This window comes from Panicum hallii, chromosome 2, assembly GCF_002211085.1.
Source record: "Panicum hallii strain FIL2 chromosome 2, PHallii_v3.1, whole genome shotgun sequence".
NCBI lineage: Eukaryota > Viridiplantae > Streptophyta > Magnoliopsida > Poales > Poaceae > Panicum > Panicum hallii.
In genome coordinates, this window is record NC_038043.1 from 41,213,506 (window position 1) to 41,230,573 (window position 17,068).

The 17,068-nt window shown below is 44.4% G+C and overlaps 3 protein-coding genes across 3 annotated transcripts; 1 reads left to right on the forward strand and 2 right to left on the reverse strand.

Moving 5' to 3' along the window:
• Window positions 1-1,029: 1,029 nt before the first annotated feature.
• LOC112881059 (zinc finger MYM-type protein 1-like) lies at window positions 1,030-2,514 on the reverse strand. The gene has a single exon (XM_025945768.1). It carries the CDS (start codon window positions 2,512-2,514, stop codon window positions 1,030-1,032), a length of 1,485 nt encoding a protein of 494 aa, XP_025801553.1.
• An 8,023-nt stretch (window positions 2,515-10,537) lies between these two features.
• Window positions 10,538-11,898, forward strand: LOC112882777. Its single transcript, XM_025947924.1, has one exon. It carries the CDS (start codon window positions 10,640-10,642, stop codon window positions 11,720-11,722), a length of 1,083 nt encoding a protein of 360 aa, XP_025803709.1. The 5' UTR covers window positions 10,538-10,639; the 3' UTR covers window positions 11,723-11,898.
• Window positions 11,899-12,822: 924 nt separating this feature from the next.
• On the reverse strand, window positions 12,823-17,040 carry LOC112879380 (protein SCO1 homolog 2, mitochondrial). Its single transcript, XM_025943619.1, has 8 exons — window positions 16,840-17,040; window positions 15,866-15,995; window positions 15,446-15,521; window positions 14,805-15,017; window positions 14,263-14,352; window positions 14,043-14,175; window positions 13,838-13,965; window positions 12,823-13,223 (listed from the first exon to the last, which is right to left on the reverse strand). The coding sequence occupies exons 1-7, from the start codon at window positions 16,920-16,922 to the stop codon at window positions 13,845-13,847; spliced, it is 846 nt and encodes a 281-aa protein (XP_025799404.1). The 5' UTR covers window positions 16,923-17,040; the 3' UTR covers window positions 12,823-13,223; window positions 13,838-13,844.
• Between the last annotated feature and the right edge of the window lie 28 nt (window positions 17,041-17,068).

Consider the following 17,068-nt stretch of genomic DNA (forward strand, 5'->3'; position numbering starts at 1 on the left):
GGCGGCTCCCCGGGCCGGCGGAGGGGCGCGCCTGGTCCGGTCCGAGTCTGACTCGTCTCCACCTCGGAACTCAACGAAACGGCTGCGCGGTTGGGGGCCTGACGGGGATGGATGGGGTCACCGGTGCGGCGGTGCCGCCGCATGGGGGCGGCCGGGACCACGGGACACCGGGACGGGGACCCATCAACCGTCAAACAGCGAGCCGGGTCAAAGATATGTCCCAGGGGCCCACCAGCCAGCGACTGTTCTCGGGGCAACGGCTCGCTGGCAAGTGGCCCCTTGAAGCGCGGGCCTGCAGGCTGCAGCCCAGCCCACGTACCGACATCCGTACATGACCGCCTCCGTGCGTCACCTGGCTGTCCCATAGCTCGTAGGTTCAGCACTGTAGCTCTGGGTCCCCACATGGCAGTGGGTCCACTTTCCGTTCGTCTCGTCATCTTCGAGCTCGGGGCTCGGCCCAAGTTTCTGCCATGGTTGGAGCAGCACCAGCACATAGTGGACTGACTTATCAGTTGTCGCTGATCATGTTTAAGGAGTCTTGACATGAAAATCTGATATCAACTGGCCTTATGTAACTCTATAGAAAAGAAGCGCCATGTTGGACACGTGAGTTTTGCTAAACAAAAATCTGGCTTGAGGGAGAGAGACGACAAACACATTGCTAATCTCGGTGTAAACCACAAATTAAGCGTTAAACTCACCAGCCAACCCAAACTCGCCTCGCAAAGCCCACTTCCCACGACGCATTGGGCTCAAAGCCCAACACAAGCATGCCAAAACCAAAAGAAATTATAGCCCAACGCAACAAACAACGCGTTTTCATCCTTCATTTTCATCATCTCCCGGGGCAGTGGCGGAGCCAGACACAGACAACAGCAGGGGCCAATGACAATGAGCACAGAGAAAGTTCGCAAAGAAATAGAGCTACAAGAACCACAATCACTATATTTATTAAGCTTACTATTGTTCAGCAATACATAAAGAGTGTTCAAAAGATCGAACTTACTTTAAGTTGGCAGTACATAAACTTCAAAAGTGTACTTTTCGTTTCTTCACATCAATAAAATCATGAATTATGTCTTCATAATTGTAGTCCCCAAGAATTTCAGCTTCTATATTCACTAGCATGCTATTAGCGAGAAAGTCATCTTCCATTCTGTTGCGTAGCCTTGTTTTAATGATCTTCAAGGTAGAAAAAGCACGCTCAGCAGTAGCAGTTGAAACCGGAAGAGTGACAAGCAACCGAAGTAACCGATCAACCAAGTTGAAGACTCTATGACGTCCTGTGTTAACAAGACATTTGCAAAGCTCGGCTAAAGTTGCAATTCTTTTGAGGTCATCACTTCTAGAAGCCTCCACAACAAAATGGTTTAATTGGTACTCCAATCCAATTATTTCTTGTTGGTTAAAATCAGCTGGATAGTACTTCTCAACCATCTTACAAATCTCACTAGATTGGAAAGATGCAAAACCATTTTTTGGAACCAATGTGACACAAATGGATAAAAGACCAATCACCTTCTCATTAAACTTCAGATTTAGTTCAGCCAACTGAGTATCAAGTGTTGCCCGAAATACCTCCACTCTAAAGAAATGATCTGTGGTAAAATGATTAGGTTGACGACGAGCACGGCCACCACGTAAAATGTATGTTTCATCCATGTTCGGGATATCAATATCATGGTCCACACAGAACTCCATAACCTTGCAAATAAAAGTTTCCCAACCATCATCTGATCTCATTTTCTCAAGAAGAATTTTTGTTGTTTGCACAAGACGGATAGCATTTACTATGTCCTGTGATTTCTTTTGGAGAGCTTGACCAAGTTGTTCGGTGATCTCCAATATTTCTCTCATGAGACATAGAATAAATACAAACTCAAAAGATATCATGTAGTTGAAAGAAGTATCCCCATCAGCACGATTTGTACCAGCTGTTGAGTCAGCAGCTAAATTTTGCAAAACTGTACTTACTGGATTAAACATGTCCATAAGGCTCGAAATTGAACCTAAGTGTGAACCCCACCTAGTGTCTCCTGGACGTTTTAGTGAGCGGATTTGATTTGCCCCTTGACCTGTCTCAAGCTCATCAACAGCCAACAACCGTGCAAGTTCAACCACTTGGGCATCATGAAGCTCATCATGCCGCTTTGCTGACGAGTCAACTGTGTTCACAATAAAGAGTAACTTCTGAAAAAACTGAGTAACAGGAACAACATCCTTTGCTGCAGCAACCAAAGCAAGTTGTAAACGATGTGCATAGCAATGGACATAATAAGCATAAGGGCATTCTTTAAGAACAAGTGCTTGCAGTCCATTCAACTCCCCCCTCATATTACTAGCACCATCATAACCTTGACCTCGAAGGTTCTGCACATCAAAACCATAGGTAGACAATACATAGCATATCTCCGCTTTCAGCGTTAGAGCTTTTGTGTTCCTCACATGTACCAAGTCAAAGAATCTTTCTTGTAAAACACCATCAATATCAACAAATCTCAGAACAATTGCCATTTGTTCTCGCTTTGAAATGTCACATGTCTCATCTACAATAATAGAGAACTTTTGATCACCAATTTCTTCACGAATATGCTTCCTGATTTTCAATGCAAAAATACTTAAAATTTCCTTTTGAATATCAGGTGACGTGTACTTGGCACATTGAGGAGCATTTTCCAAGACAACGGCAGCAATTTCAGGATTAAATTCTGCAAGAAGTTTAATCAATTCAATAAAATTTCCTCTATTTTTTGATTCAAGTTTCTCATCATGAGCTCTAAGAGAACAAGCTTGAAAGGTCAACCACTTAACAACAGCAATTGATGTTCTCAAACGTAGACGATTTTTTTCCCTCTCTTGATTACTTGCTACCTCCATAATATTATCTATATGATTCAGATTATTCAACAAAGCTTGGCATTCCTTAGCTGAGTTGTTGTGTTCCGAGCAAGGATCAGATCCTATATGAACCAAGAATGCACAATTTTTTCTATCATGAACTTTTTTCCAATTGTTGAATCCCTGTATTGTGAAGGCATCAAAACCACCCCTTTTCTTTATATTTTTGCTGCAGAGAAAACAAAGAAGACAATATGCCTTGCCACTACTCTCTGAATATTCTAACCAAGATGGAAACTCACTGAACCAATGGTATTGGAAACGGCATTGATGTCCCTGAGGACCAAAAGCTTTATAATTCTTCAATTTTGGTTGCATCGGACCTAACTTCAAATATGCTCGCTGAACTTCATTCTGTTGATTGCTTGGATACTCCCATATTTGTGGACGCAATGCAGGGTCCCTCTCTAAGAACTCAATTCCGCGAAATAAAACAGGAATAGGCTGCTGTTCCTCTTGCCTATGATGATGTTCGGCCTCAATCAGGGGAAGGGGAGATTGATCAGCATCACGAGGTGGCTCTTCCACTTGGACTTGCACTTGCTCATTCTCAATGTTTGATTCATCCCTTTTCCTTTTGAAAAATGAATTAATTCCTTTCTGTTGTATATGCATTGTTATCTACAGAAAAACATACTAATTTGAAACAGGGGAACTGAACAAGGCACCCTAAAAATCTAAATGGAGTAGAGAAAAATTTAGATTAAACTGCTATCTGTACCTTCGTAGCTCTGGCCTCTGGATTAGATCAGCAATTCAGAATACAGCTGCCAAATGCGATGAAGAAGGAGCCGACTCAGCCGAGGATGGAGTGAAGCTGCCAAATCCGGTCTGCGCCTGGCCGCTTCGGCCTCTCTGGCGGCGTCTCCACGTATGCCCTCGCCGCTCGTGCTGCTTGCGTTTTGGGAACCGACCAGAGCGAAGCTTGCAATGGAAGGCAAAACGTCTCTGCCTCTCTGGACTCCCGCCGCGTGGGTGCTATTGTTTCCTGGCTTGCTTGTTATCTGCTTCATGGGCTGATCTCGTGATACTTGGCCTGCTGGCCTGCTGCTGCTTATTTACTTCATGGGCCGATCTGATCTGGACACGATCTGGTGCAGTCCCCTGCTGCTACGTGTGTGTGTTTGTGGGCTAAATCTGCTCATACTTATTATATCTATAGAAATTTGCAAAGGGCAAGGGGGGGCCGCGGCCCAGGCTGGCCGATGACTGGCTCCGCCAGTGTCCCGGGGCACTCCGCACCTCGGCCTCGCTGCCGTCGCACGCCCGTACCCGACGCAGCATGCAGATCTAGTTGCTCCGTTCCAAAATATCGTTTTAGTTTTCTAAATTTATAAATTTTAGTATGCACATATATATATATATATATATGCATATAGATGTATAGCAAATACTACGAATATAGAAAAGTTAAAACGAACTATATTTTTAGAACGGAAAACGGAAGGAGTATCAATGATCTAGCCGCTCCTAATCTTTTCGTGTATCTGAATGAAAAGAATAGAATTGTTTCGGTTTCCCTGCTCCACTTTTCATCCAACAAAATCAAAGGAGCTACCACCAGGCTATGCGGAGCCTCGAGCTCAACCTTATGATGCAGAGAAGCAATATGATCGTCAGAATCATTACGGCTCTTCCTCGACAAAGCAACAGAATACTGCTGTTTCTTTGCAACAATATACACGGAGCAATATGAGCCCACTTTGTACAATCATGCCGGCCCATTTCATGTTGTGCGGCTGAAAGTCAGGAGCCAATTCCAACCTTCTATCGATCGGCCGCCGATTGCAAGATTGTAGCTTGGTTCAAGTGCAGATAAATGGGGTAACAACTAGCAACACTAAGCGCAAGTACCACTCACTACAAAGTTTCCGGTTCATAACACTGAAGACGAAGAACGTTGCTAGATCCATTGCCGCCAAGCTGCGGTCACCTGTTGCCAATGAGCCAGACTCTGCTCTTTCATGGCAAGCTGGGTATCAGCAAGGTACCACCGTTCACAGTAATCACACCTGGTTTGATTTTGAGGTTCCACCTTCGCGGCTACTCCAGTTCACGTACACGATGACGCAGATTACATATCATGCTGCTAATTTTTTACCTATGCAAACTGCATAACAAATGGTATGGCCTAACTTATGTCACCAACAAAGTACTTCAGGACTAGCCAAGAGGTAGGCCGCCGCTGTTTCCAACGTAACTTTTGGGAGTTCCTGCATTAGCATTTCGCTTTCAGACTCCAGAATTTCTAAAATATCGGTCCTCAAGGATTCTTATGGCAGATTTGTGGGTTCCAAGTGGAGCCCCACTAACTCTGATTTATTTACTCTTTGGAGGAGGGGTTAGTGATGTTCATTAGTGACATCTTTCTCCATGAAAGCATGATAGTTGTTAATTAAGGCATGATGCTTCACCAAAAGGGCTGTGTTCCATCAATTGGAACTACTACTAGTCTATCAACCCGGTTCCAGCACTAGCTAGTAATTTTAAGAGACATAACTATGAAAAGTTCATTGATAAATCTAGGGCCTACAACTAACAAAAAAAATGCTTATCTTTGCTCTATTTCATTAGTTGATTTTCTAGCATAATACCCATTCAGGTAGTTTATAATCCTTATCTGATTGCTATGGACTTGATTACCAACTATTCTATATGTTTTCCATCTTGATTCATAGTAATTTTCTCTTTGCATTGCACAACTGTGTGTTTGACGACATGTGTTCATTTGAAACCTTAATAAGCTTTCGCTATACCAGATCTTGTTGCAGCTCATCCGCCATGACTTCATAAATCTAAAGTTTGGAATTTTGATCTTACATGTTATAATTCGTAATGAACCTAACCATGTGTTGTATCTTTTATTCCAAACCCAGAAACCCTCCCTTTCGACTTCTATTTAATAATCTATATTCTAGGTCTTGGCTATAGACATGCCTTTCAGTCTACATCTCAGTGCCCAAGAGGTTTCACTTTGAGTGAGTCTTTTCATGTAGTAATAATAATGGTAGAAGTGAATAATTTAGAGACACATATAGGGGTACTTTAGGGTTTTCTTATAATTGCAAGGGAGGGTAACTTACTACATCAGAAGTGAGTAATTCTTTTTATAAAGGAAGATGTGAGTAATTTAGAAGTAATCTAGATCTCGTGACTTGGTGTAAAGATTATACAAAATAGTTAGTCAGATTTTTTTTGAGAATTTTTAGGATCCCTTTCCTTTTCTAGCATATTGCGAGGATTAATGGTGGAGGCTCAAAAAAAAGATGGTGCCCAATTATTTATAGTAAGATTCAAATTATATGATCAGTTTGGGCCAACAACCAGTCGGAGTCAGCTGGCTCTTCAATTGTGCTACTGATTTATTTCTTCTTCTTTGGAGAGGAATATTGTTGCTAATTTCTCAGGCGATGGCGAATATAAAGTAGTAATTTGTAGAGAGGTCCACTTGTTTATGGTGTTGAGTTAATTGGTTCCAAATAATTCCACATGTACCAACTATTCACTCCAAGGTTACAAGGCGTATTTTGTTCCGTTAGGACAATAAGTTGACCAAAAATTATTTTATTAGTATTTTATTTATGTTATACAAAAGTATACTTATAGTAACAAAATTGAATATGGATCCAATTACATAATTTGTGTTACAAAAATAATATGTTATAATAGAGGAATTGTTTGTTAGAAAGCTTGTCCTAGCAAAACAAAATATACTTTGCCATTAGAATGGAGGGAGTAGTGCCTACATATATTGGCGAGGTACTTTGCACTGTCATTATAGCAACAAACCTTAACAATTGTGTAGTGGCAAGAAAAAGGTTTGCTAACTGCCTAACCACTAACAACAAACCAGTGGTTGCATCAGCAAACCTGACTGCTGTTGCGAGTCTACCATATATAATATACCAGGCTGGACACCAAAGGGCTACCAAATCATTTTATGCGCCAAAAATGCAAAGGCATGGTGATACCTCAGAGTATTATATATAAAGCAAATTCTGTGTGTGGGTGATGATTTCAAGAAATGTGCATGTTTCGTTTGTTGAAATATAGTTTCTCTTTTTCTTTTTGCGGGTAAATATACTTTCTCTAATTACAATTTACAAATAAGTGGTGTTTAGGGTTCTTTAAGTCAAGCGTTTCAACTCTATGTTAGTTTGTGTATTTGAAAACGATACAAGCACATTTGCCTTAAAATATAGTATCGTAAAGTATGCCTCTTCTATATTTTGTAAATATATCGTTCGAAATCTATAGTCAAAAGTTGTGTTTTGAAGACCCTGGCAGTGTCTAAAATGCCACTTATTTGTGATTACGGGGAGCAGCAGATCCTGCAAAATTAAGTAGGAGAAAAGTAGGTGACAATGCAGAAGCTAGAATCTACTTTGTAAAATGGACTAGATTGTTTCATCTTTTAACCATCAAATTAAAAAAGTTAGAGGTTTTTTTTAAAAAAAAAGAACAAAAGTTAGAGGTTTGGGGAACGAGATTTACTACGGAGCAGGAGCTAGGTTTGCATATTGCTTATCTTTGAGTCAAAATGTGTTAGGCGACTTAGAGTTTGGGACTTGGGTGGAGATTACCTTTAACATTGACAGCTTTATAGGAGTTTGGCGAAGATGAGCAAATAGCAACAACGGCTAATGGCAGGTAGGGCCAGGAGCGGCCATAGGGCAAACTTTGAGAGAGGGCATGCTTCAAAGATTTCAAAATTTACGAAGCTTATATATGGTGAAAAATTGTTGATCAACATAGATCTAAAATTTTGATTGGGGACATGTGCACTCATGGGTAAATATGGGTTCGCTCCTAGGTACCACAGGATGGTGGCATGGGCACTGCTAACTATAGTGGTAGAAGATAACATTGGCTAAGGCCGGGGACGATATCCATTAGCTAGCTGTGGCCGCTGATGACGAGAGTACGTGGAGGTAGCTAGAGGTGGAGTGGCAATAGACGGAGCAGTGTGTGGGCAGTTGCATCGGGTGGAAAAAAAAATTAATGTAAGAGAGGGGTGAAGGGGGTACAATTAAAAGTTTGAAGTTGATGTAGCCCACTAAATCTAAATTTTATAGTCACAAAGTTTGACTTGCAAATAAAAAATTCAAATTTGCCAGACTGAAACAGAGTAGAACATGAAAAGATGAAAAAAAGAACCCAACATTTCGATCATGAAACCCAAATTCAACACCTTAGTCTTCTTATGCTGAACTTAGCCGTGTATTAGTTGGGTAAGCTACCACACCATAGTAATCCGAAAATTAGTATACAATAACCATAATGCAGTAAGGTCCTTCCTGTAAGGGTACGGTTGTAACATAAAGCCATAATGCAAAGAAAAAAAGTAAACTATAGGGTATGCTAGGAATAGTTGTTTCACGGCCATCGGTCGGTGGATTAGGTGGTCAATTAGGTGATGCATGAAACTAACCATACTGCAACTTGTAGTGGTGCAAGTACAGCATGACATCCTACCGGGCAAGGCACCGAAAGCAAGAGTTAAGAAAAGAGAGAAGAAGTAAACATAGTTGTAGCTTTAAAGGCTAAAGGCTAAACATAAAGATAAGGGGATTGGTGTTCTTACCCTACTCTGAACGCTAATTGTGATTTTACTCTTACTTTCCGCAACTTTATAATTTTATCCCTATTTTTTAAAAATGAAGGCTCTATTTGCCCCTCTTTTTAACTTTGTTAGTGGGATCTGAAATAAACGATTTTCCAAAAAAAGAAAAACCCTTCATAATTGTGTGGAAAGACAACAATACCCCTTATCCTTTTACCCCCTCCAGACCACTCTCGCGACCTCCTCTCTCTCTCCCCCTATTCTCCTCTAACCCGACCCAAGCGGTGGTTCCAGGGGGGCCGGTGGCAAGCGCTCGACCTGACTAGGGGCACCGGCGACATGCGCTTGACCCGGCCGCCAGAGGCGCCGGCACCGGCACGTGACCCGGCTAGGAAGCGGCGGCGCGCGGGCCCAACCAGGGAGTGGTGGAGGCCGCCGAGGCGCGGCAGACGCACGGGGACAGTCTGCTTAGCCAGCTTGTCATGGATTTCTCCAACATTGAGGAAAATTCTAGGTAAATTTCTTTGTTCCTGTGGTATTGGATGCTAGATTTCGTTCAAATCGATTTGTAGGATGAATTAACTTCGATCTTTAGGGCGGTTGAGCTAATGCATATTCACTGCTGTGATTTGTAGGCCAAATCATAGACAAATGAATCTTGTTGTTAGAGTACGATCATTTTTCAGTTTGTGATGGGGGACAAAAGTCATGGATGCAGGGCAAGACATTGCCAACTCAAATTGTTGACATACATGACTATGGTGTGCTGCAATTAGTTGATTTCATTGCCGAACATTACATGTAGGGCTCAAAGCAGTACATAACTTTGTGGCATGAGTTGGACACCGACTCTATTGAGACAAAATCATATGAGGATTGTGTTGTACTATTGCTTTTGCTACACCTATGATGGATCTTATGTAGCTATGCATGTGTTCTGGACTTTTATACATCCAAGTTATGTCATGATGCTATCTATATGTTTCTTAGAATTTTTATTATTCTTTAGTTTTAGTTTTGTTGATTTTAGTTGACAAGATTATTCTCAGATTATTTTCATAAATATGATAAGATGTTGTCCATATGTTTAATGCTAAAATAGGGATAAAATCACAAAGTATTTATAAAAGTAGGGGCAAATTCGCATGGGTAAACTCGTCTTTTACCAGCTCATTTCACAACGTTAAGTGCTGAGTAGGGGTCAACTCTCTCTTTGTTTTCAAAAATAAGGGGCAAATTCACAATTGTTGGAAAAATGAGGGTAAAAATCACAATTCGTGATTAAAATAGAGGTAAGAACGCAATAGCCGCTAAAGATAAAAGGAGGCCGGCCCCGTTTGCTTCATTTTAAATTTCCTTGTTTCTAAAACTTGGATAATCCAGGCATACTACACACTTAGGTTCCAAAAAGACCCCAATCAAAAAAGAAGCATGCAGGTGCGAAAAGACCTAGTCTTCCTTGGTTCTACTTCTACCCGCATTTATGTTATGCCTCGACTTCATATCCACTCTTTCTCGTAACATTCCGTCACAATGTTTTAGCTAACTTAGCTTGGTCCACAAATTTTGTGTGCCGCAACAGTACACCAATGTACCCGCAAAAAAAAAAGTACACCGATGTACCGAAATTACGCTGTAAATTCGCAAGTACACTAACATGAATCAACAACATCAAGTCAAGCCTATCTCAGATAACATTTCTTTTTCCCAAATGAAATGGTCCAATTTGCAACCCATTACCCATGGAATGAAAGTATGAAACCATGCAGGACAGCAAGAGAGACAAAAGCTGCAGGTTTGATGGATGTATCACTGTCTCCGTATGTTCTCTGGTTGCCTGTCGCTCTCTCGAGGAAATGCAGGCCGTCCTAAAATTCCTGCGGGCAGAGAGAACTGAAGGCACGTCAAACAGAGAAAGCGGCAACCGAAAACGATGCATCGATGCCAAAAAGGGTCATGAGCATTGAGCATCACTGAGCTGACAGACAGAGTGGCTGCCTGCAGTAGGAGCAGCCGAGCAAAAGCGACCGCAATGCTGCCCGTCCGCGCGCTGTCTTTTAAAGCGCCTCCTCCGCACCCTCCCTCGCTTTCCCTGAAGCCTCCGCCGCTGCTCCTCCACGCTCCATCTCACAGCGCTCGTGCTGCCGCCGCCCGCCGCCTGAGGAGCCGATCGCGGCAATGAAGAAGGCGGTGGCGGTGGGAGGAGGCGGGAAGGGCGGCACGGCCCCGACGGACCTGCTGGTCTGCTTCCCCGCGCGGCAGCACCTGGCGCTGATGCCCAAGCCCATCTGCAGCCCGTCCCGGACCACCATGGACAAGGCCGCCGCGGCGCGCCGCCGCCAGCTCCAGCTGCCGGGGGCGAGCGCTGCCGCGGGTGGCGGGAAAGCGCGCGGGAGTAGCCCGATGTTCCGGGGGTCGAAGGCGAAGCAGAGGGCGGAGGACGAGGAGGAGCCGCAGTCCCCCAAGGTCACGTGCGTCGGCCAGATCAAGGTCGGCCGGCCCAAGAAGGTGAAGCCGGGCTCGGCGGCGGCGACGAAGCATGGTAAGGACGGCGCCAGGAGCTGGCTGACCGTGGTGGAGGAGATCGAGCGGCTGCACGGGCGGCGGAAGAAGGTGGGGTGGCTCGAGACCCTCGGCATCAGGCGGGACGCGCTGCCGTTCCTCGGCGGCGCCCTCCGGGGCCTGCGGCACAAGGCGCGCTGCTTCGGGTCCCTCCACGGCGCGGCGGTGGACTCCACCACTGACTCCGACGAAGACGACGGCGACGCCGAGGAACGCGGAGGCGAGCACAGCGGCGCCAGCGGGAGCGCCGCGGCGAGCGTGTTCTCCAAGTGGCTCATGGTGCTGGAAGGCGGCCAGGAGCCCCTGGAGCAAGACTGCGGCGGGGACGAAGAGGAGCGCGACGAAGAAGACGACGACGAGGGGCAGCAGCCGCAGAGCGAGGAGACGGACGAGAGCGCGAACGCGCCCTCGGCGCCGCCGCCCAACGCGCTGCTCCTCATGCGGTGCCGCTCGGCGCCGGCGAAGGGACTGTCCATGTCCAGGAGAGGGACCAGCGGGCTGCTGCCCGGCGACGTCGAGCAAGAGAAGGAGACCGCGGACGCTGCGCTGGGAGACGGTGAAACAGAGGAGGGCGAGGAGGAGCTGGTGTTCATGAGCACGGCGCCCGGATTCCTGAAGCTGTCACTGGACATCGCCAAGGAGACGTGGATCGTCGGCGGCATGGACCCGCTCGCGAGGAGCCGGAGCTGGAAGAGGTGACCGCCGGTGCGCCACCACGCGCCGCGCGTCGACGCCGGCGAGGACGCGGAGCTTGTTGTATAGATAGATCGCATCACCGGAGTATGTGTTGGAACATGTATAAACTCGTGCGAAGTGAATGTTGACATGATCTTAGAACGATTCGCAATAGTAACTTGATATGAAATTCAAGTGAATCCCGTGCATTTCGCGCCGAGATCCTCTGAAACCACGGGGAATTCTTGTTCCGAACAAAGTCTCGTCTCTCAGATCTCAATCATGCCAACCACTCCTGCGCGTCAAGAATTTCATTTTAAATTTAGAAACCGACGCCACAATACGTAAGCGTGTATGCCCTGACCTCTCCATTTGGCAGCAGTCTGACGCTACGTGCTCTGCGTGGCATCGATGCCGTCCAGACCTGCCAATTCCAGGCAGCACAAACAGAGCGCAGGCTCTGCGACGACAACGAATACTAGATTGTTTTACGCAGCAACGACAGAAGTAAAAAGACTCTGCCAAGAAGAATACTAGATTGTTGGATGCTGCAGGCCTGCGGAGCCAGCCTGTCCGCACGGGCTCCAAGGGCAATGTGAACCGTACTTTAACCACCCCAACGTGCAACGGGTAATTAACAAGCAAAGCAGAGGACTAGTCACCAGATTCACAATCAGCAAGCCATCACATGATAATTAACAAGCAAAGCAACACCACTAGTCGCTAGATCACGCTCAGTTTGTACCAAACGCACGAGCAGAGTACTAAACGTGCTAGAACTACTACTACTGCGCTACAGGCCTGATTCTAGTCGCTCCAGTGTCTAGACCGAAAAAAGGGCTCTCACAAGATGTCAACACCTAGTGCCCTAGCACGAACACGAATATGAAATGATCGGGCTTGGGCAGGCATAATGGCGGCAGGTGGACGCTGTCTCGCCGGGGGCAGACACACGATGCACGGATCGAGTACCTGCAAAAGGGCAAAGGGGAAAGCAAGGTGGCATTCCGTCCCGTCCCGTGGAGAAAAAGCTAATCCGGGCACGAACCAAAAGCGTGGGTTCACAGTTGTTCTCCGATGAGATAGATCTCTACTCTACACATGACATAACATGGACAGCGCTGTAAAGCCTCGCATCGTTTACCTGTTCAGCGTCCAAAGGGAAGAATAAAGAAGCCGGTTCATGAACCTTGCTACAGAACCTGCAAGCAGCAGGTCATTTGCCACGTCCAGGGCAGCAGATCAATGCGCGGTGTACTGTGAGATCATCCGCCGGTCACAAAATTGTAGTTGCAAGTGATTTGTAACTCGGATGAGACTTCATCGCATAAAAGAGTGCCATTCTGTACAGTTGAGCTCAGATCTTAGACATCAAGCGGGAGAAATGGGAGCTTGCATTGGTTGTGAATCAAGGCGAAGCTGAATGGAAGGTCCACCGTGACCCCTTTCGTGAGGGCGAGGAGATGCTTTGAAGCAAAGATTAGAGGGACTGCTGATACTGCCATGTTGGGCCCTGCAGAATTAGCTATAGCAAAGTTGTGTTAGCAGGTTAAGTGGCCAACTGTAAATTACGATGAGCCAGACTAACACGGAAAATTAAATTTGCTATGCATGACATGTTTAAATCCATACAGAACAAGAAATAGCATGGAGATCCACAGGAAGTGTGATCAAGACTAAATCATTACCCAAAAGAAAGAGACAATAAGAACAGAGTTTTGCAGGATGGGTTATTTGGTCAAAATATAAACAAAAGGAACTCTTCAGTGTGTGCCTGTCTGCAAGATGAAAATAAAAGGGATATCGAACAATTTGGACGCTAGAGTGTACAAAGGCGACAATAATGCTGCCAATGAAACAAATGGAATAACTAACATATTGGATTTTTGTTTGTTGATCTGATGTTTATAGTAGGGAATGGATTTCCTATTACCAATTCACTATCAGATGGAAAGGCATATTTTCACTTCAAAAGGCACTAAAAAAGTATAGCTTCAAAAAACTACTATCAAGTATTAACAATTCAGCTAATTGTTTACTTGAAGAAAGGAAAAGGTTGCCAAATGTATAAACAGGTCTATCTCTGCTTTAGTTACACAAGTACAATCAACAAAACAAATGAATGTCAAGTGGTAATACCGCAAGACTAATTCGTTGATGAAGCAGATGCTTTCTTGACCTCCATTGTTATCGCCTCAGCAAGATCTGATGCCTCATACTCGACTCCAAAGCATCTTACTGTCTCCAAGCATGGATCTAGCAAGTACCTGTAACTTCAGATAGTCAATTTCTGGAAACAATATCAGCATGGCAATGTGCACAACTCATCTCCATGTGCACTTACATGTTATGGGAGCTTTCTACAAGATAATCCTGACCAACTTCCTCCACCCTTTTAAAGAAAACACGGTATTCCTGTGCAATCTGTCTTACTGCACTGATGGGACCTGTTAGTCCTACTATTCTCGGGTCAAACTCTGCATTTAAAACGAGACACGAATTATCACTTGCAGACCTGACTCAAAATTTGAATGTTCAAATCCCAATCCCACAGAGTAACTTACCACTTAGGTATGCCTTAAGCTGAGCAGGTGAATCACGTTGAGGATCAATTGTGATAAAGAGTGGTGTAATCTTGATACCATACTTCGACTCTAGTAAACAAAAAAAAAAAGGCACAAATTGTGAAGATGACAAATCAATAGTGCCTATAGCTGAGCCAAGACAACTTAATTCATTGCAAGCAAAATATAAATTACCACAAATATTCTAAACCAGCTGGCAGAGTAGATCAAAAAATTAATGATAACTAACAGAAGCCAAGACTGGGTAAGCATAGTATGAAAGACCTAGCTAGGAGTTATTTTTCAGCAAAAGATCATAGATAATTGGTAAGAGCCGAGATAGGTTACAGAGAAACTGAATAAATTGAGGATATCTGATGTAGCCAACTTGGATAAAGTGACTTTCTAATTTCAACATACAAACGTGATAAACTAAACATGCACATAAACCCTTGCAGAGTGCATACTTGATTAGAGGCATGCAATTATATAGCCTGCTCATCACTAAATGCGTAAGAAGGATGTGGCATATAGCAAGACACCTAACAGCTTAATGACGTCAGCTATCTTCTGAACTTCTGCTGGCCCCACATCTGGGCATGATGTATAGCCAAAGTACATCAGAGTCCAGTTTCCTCGAAGCTTTGATTCAGTCACCACATTGTTTTCTGTATCATATAGCTTAAATGGTCCTCCTATTGCAGGTCTATTGGTAGTACACCTTTTGGGAACACTAGTCTGTGCTCCTCCTTTAGCTGAAATATCACAAGGTAAAATGTAAGACGGAAATAGTGACCACATTTTATTACAATACTAAAGAATTTATGTGAACCACTTGTTTAAGCAAAGTTACTACGCACAAAAAAAATTGATGTCATGCAATTTCTACTATTTCTCTTCAAGAAAGATCATCCCAGCAATAGCAATAGTAAAATACACGATAATTTGTAGAATGGAGCTAACAGTATCCATAACATAGTAAGTGTTGAGAGCACACTAACTCATCATCAAGAAGTTCCAAATGATGTCAGAGTATAAAGAAATGATATCTGTATTGCACAACAGAGAATTTCAACTGAAAGAACTATTGTCATATCATCAAGTCTAACAAACATAAAATAGCATTGAAATATCTAACATCCAAATAGCATATAAAACTGCAGTGTTCGAAAATCCTGAGTACCTAAGGGAACTGCACGCCTCTCATCGTTGTAATGAACAAAAGCAGCTAGTCCAGCAAAACATAGCAGAGCTGATGGCTGTAAAACCAACATTTGCATAAGAACAATTCTGACACAGAAATCCTGATGAAGTTCTCAGTTAAAAAAGTTTGGATAAAGAGAGCTTCCTTTTAAAAGCACAAAGGCAGGAGCGCTGCCATTTCATTTATGTAGAAGAGAATACAGCACCCATAGGGTACACACCATTATACAGAATGCTTTTAAAGATTCATTCAGATTGAATTGCAGTGCACATGTCCAAGACATGTTTTTTTAAAAATCTCATGAAAATGATTTGACATGAAACGGAAGTGTAGATAACCTCACAATTAAATACAGTATGGAAAAATAAGAAGACGATGCAACCCGTAGAAACAACATACAGCAATGTAGTATATCAATGGCTGGGGACTTGATTCATTCTGTTCGGAAAACTGTCTCATTGGCCTGTCATACTTGGAGCTTCCACTACTAGAATAACCTCTCGATTGGTAACCCCGTGCAGGGAGCACCCTGCAGAAGCAGAAAAATTTCAACAACTCAAGCAAAAAGCAAACTCTCTACTAAAACACGCACCCTTTAGCCATCATAACCATTTACAGATCACACTTAATACATTCAAGCATTACATTGATGCTCTGGACGATCAGCTGCAGCACTAAATCCAAGTTCAGCAATACATGAGGGATAGTGAGACAACTATAATTTGTCTGATTAACTAAAAATGAATTGGGTACTGTTCTTTGAGTACATGATATGAGTTTATAGCCGTACTGTGTAGATCCACTGATGGTCGTCAGAGGCATAAAAAAGATACATGCATCACATTTACCTCTAAGAATCAACAGATCCTGGACAGCCCAGTTTCAAGCAAATTTAGGGAATGTAATACCATACTGATAAAATCCTGGCATCAAACACTAGTACTGCAGGCCCCAGACTACAGCACATTCAGCATAATGTTGCAAGTAGCGATCTGGCCATGAAGTGCACAGGGTGCATACACAAACACGCTGTGGCTACTCGCACCAGTAGAATGCTTAGCATCTATATTTCGAGCTACTCGTTGCCTCGATTTACTCCCATGAAACGCAACCGCGTCACTCCCGAAATCCTCACCACTCCGCTCCATGGAACTCAAACGAAGACGAATCTCACCCCCCCCCCCCCCCCACTCCAATACACCCCAGCCTACCAATCCGATTATACCCAGACAAAAACCTCCAGCAACCGAGGACGCCATCGCGGGGCGGCGCCGCCCGGTGCGGCATTAGCGCAAACACTTGGCGCGCGCAGGCACAGCCGCAAAAACAACACCACGCGATCGATAACCACGAGAGAGAATAGAGAGGTGCACCGGGGCCGGAACGGCGGAGCAAGCTCGGCGGCCGCGCGGAGGCGGCGGAGCAGCGAGAGCCTGAGGACGCGCGGGGTCAGCATGGCGTGGGGCTCCGGAGCGGGGCGGTGGAGAAGAGTAACGGAAAGGGGAGGGTTGGGGTTGGGGAGGAGCGAAGGAGGTAAAAAATTGTGCAGAAATGGAATGGAAATTCTGAGGGCGGCGTGCGCGACTTCTGGTCCAAGAAAGG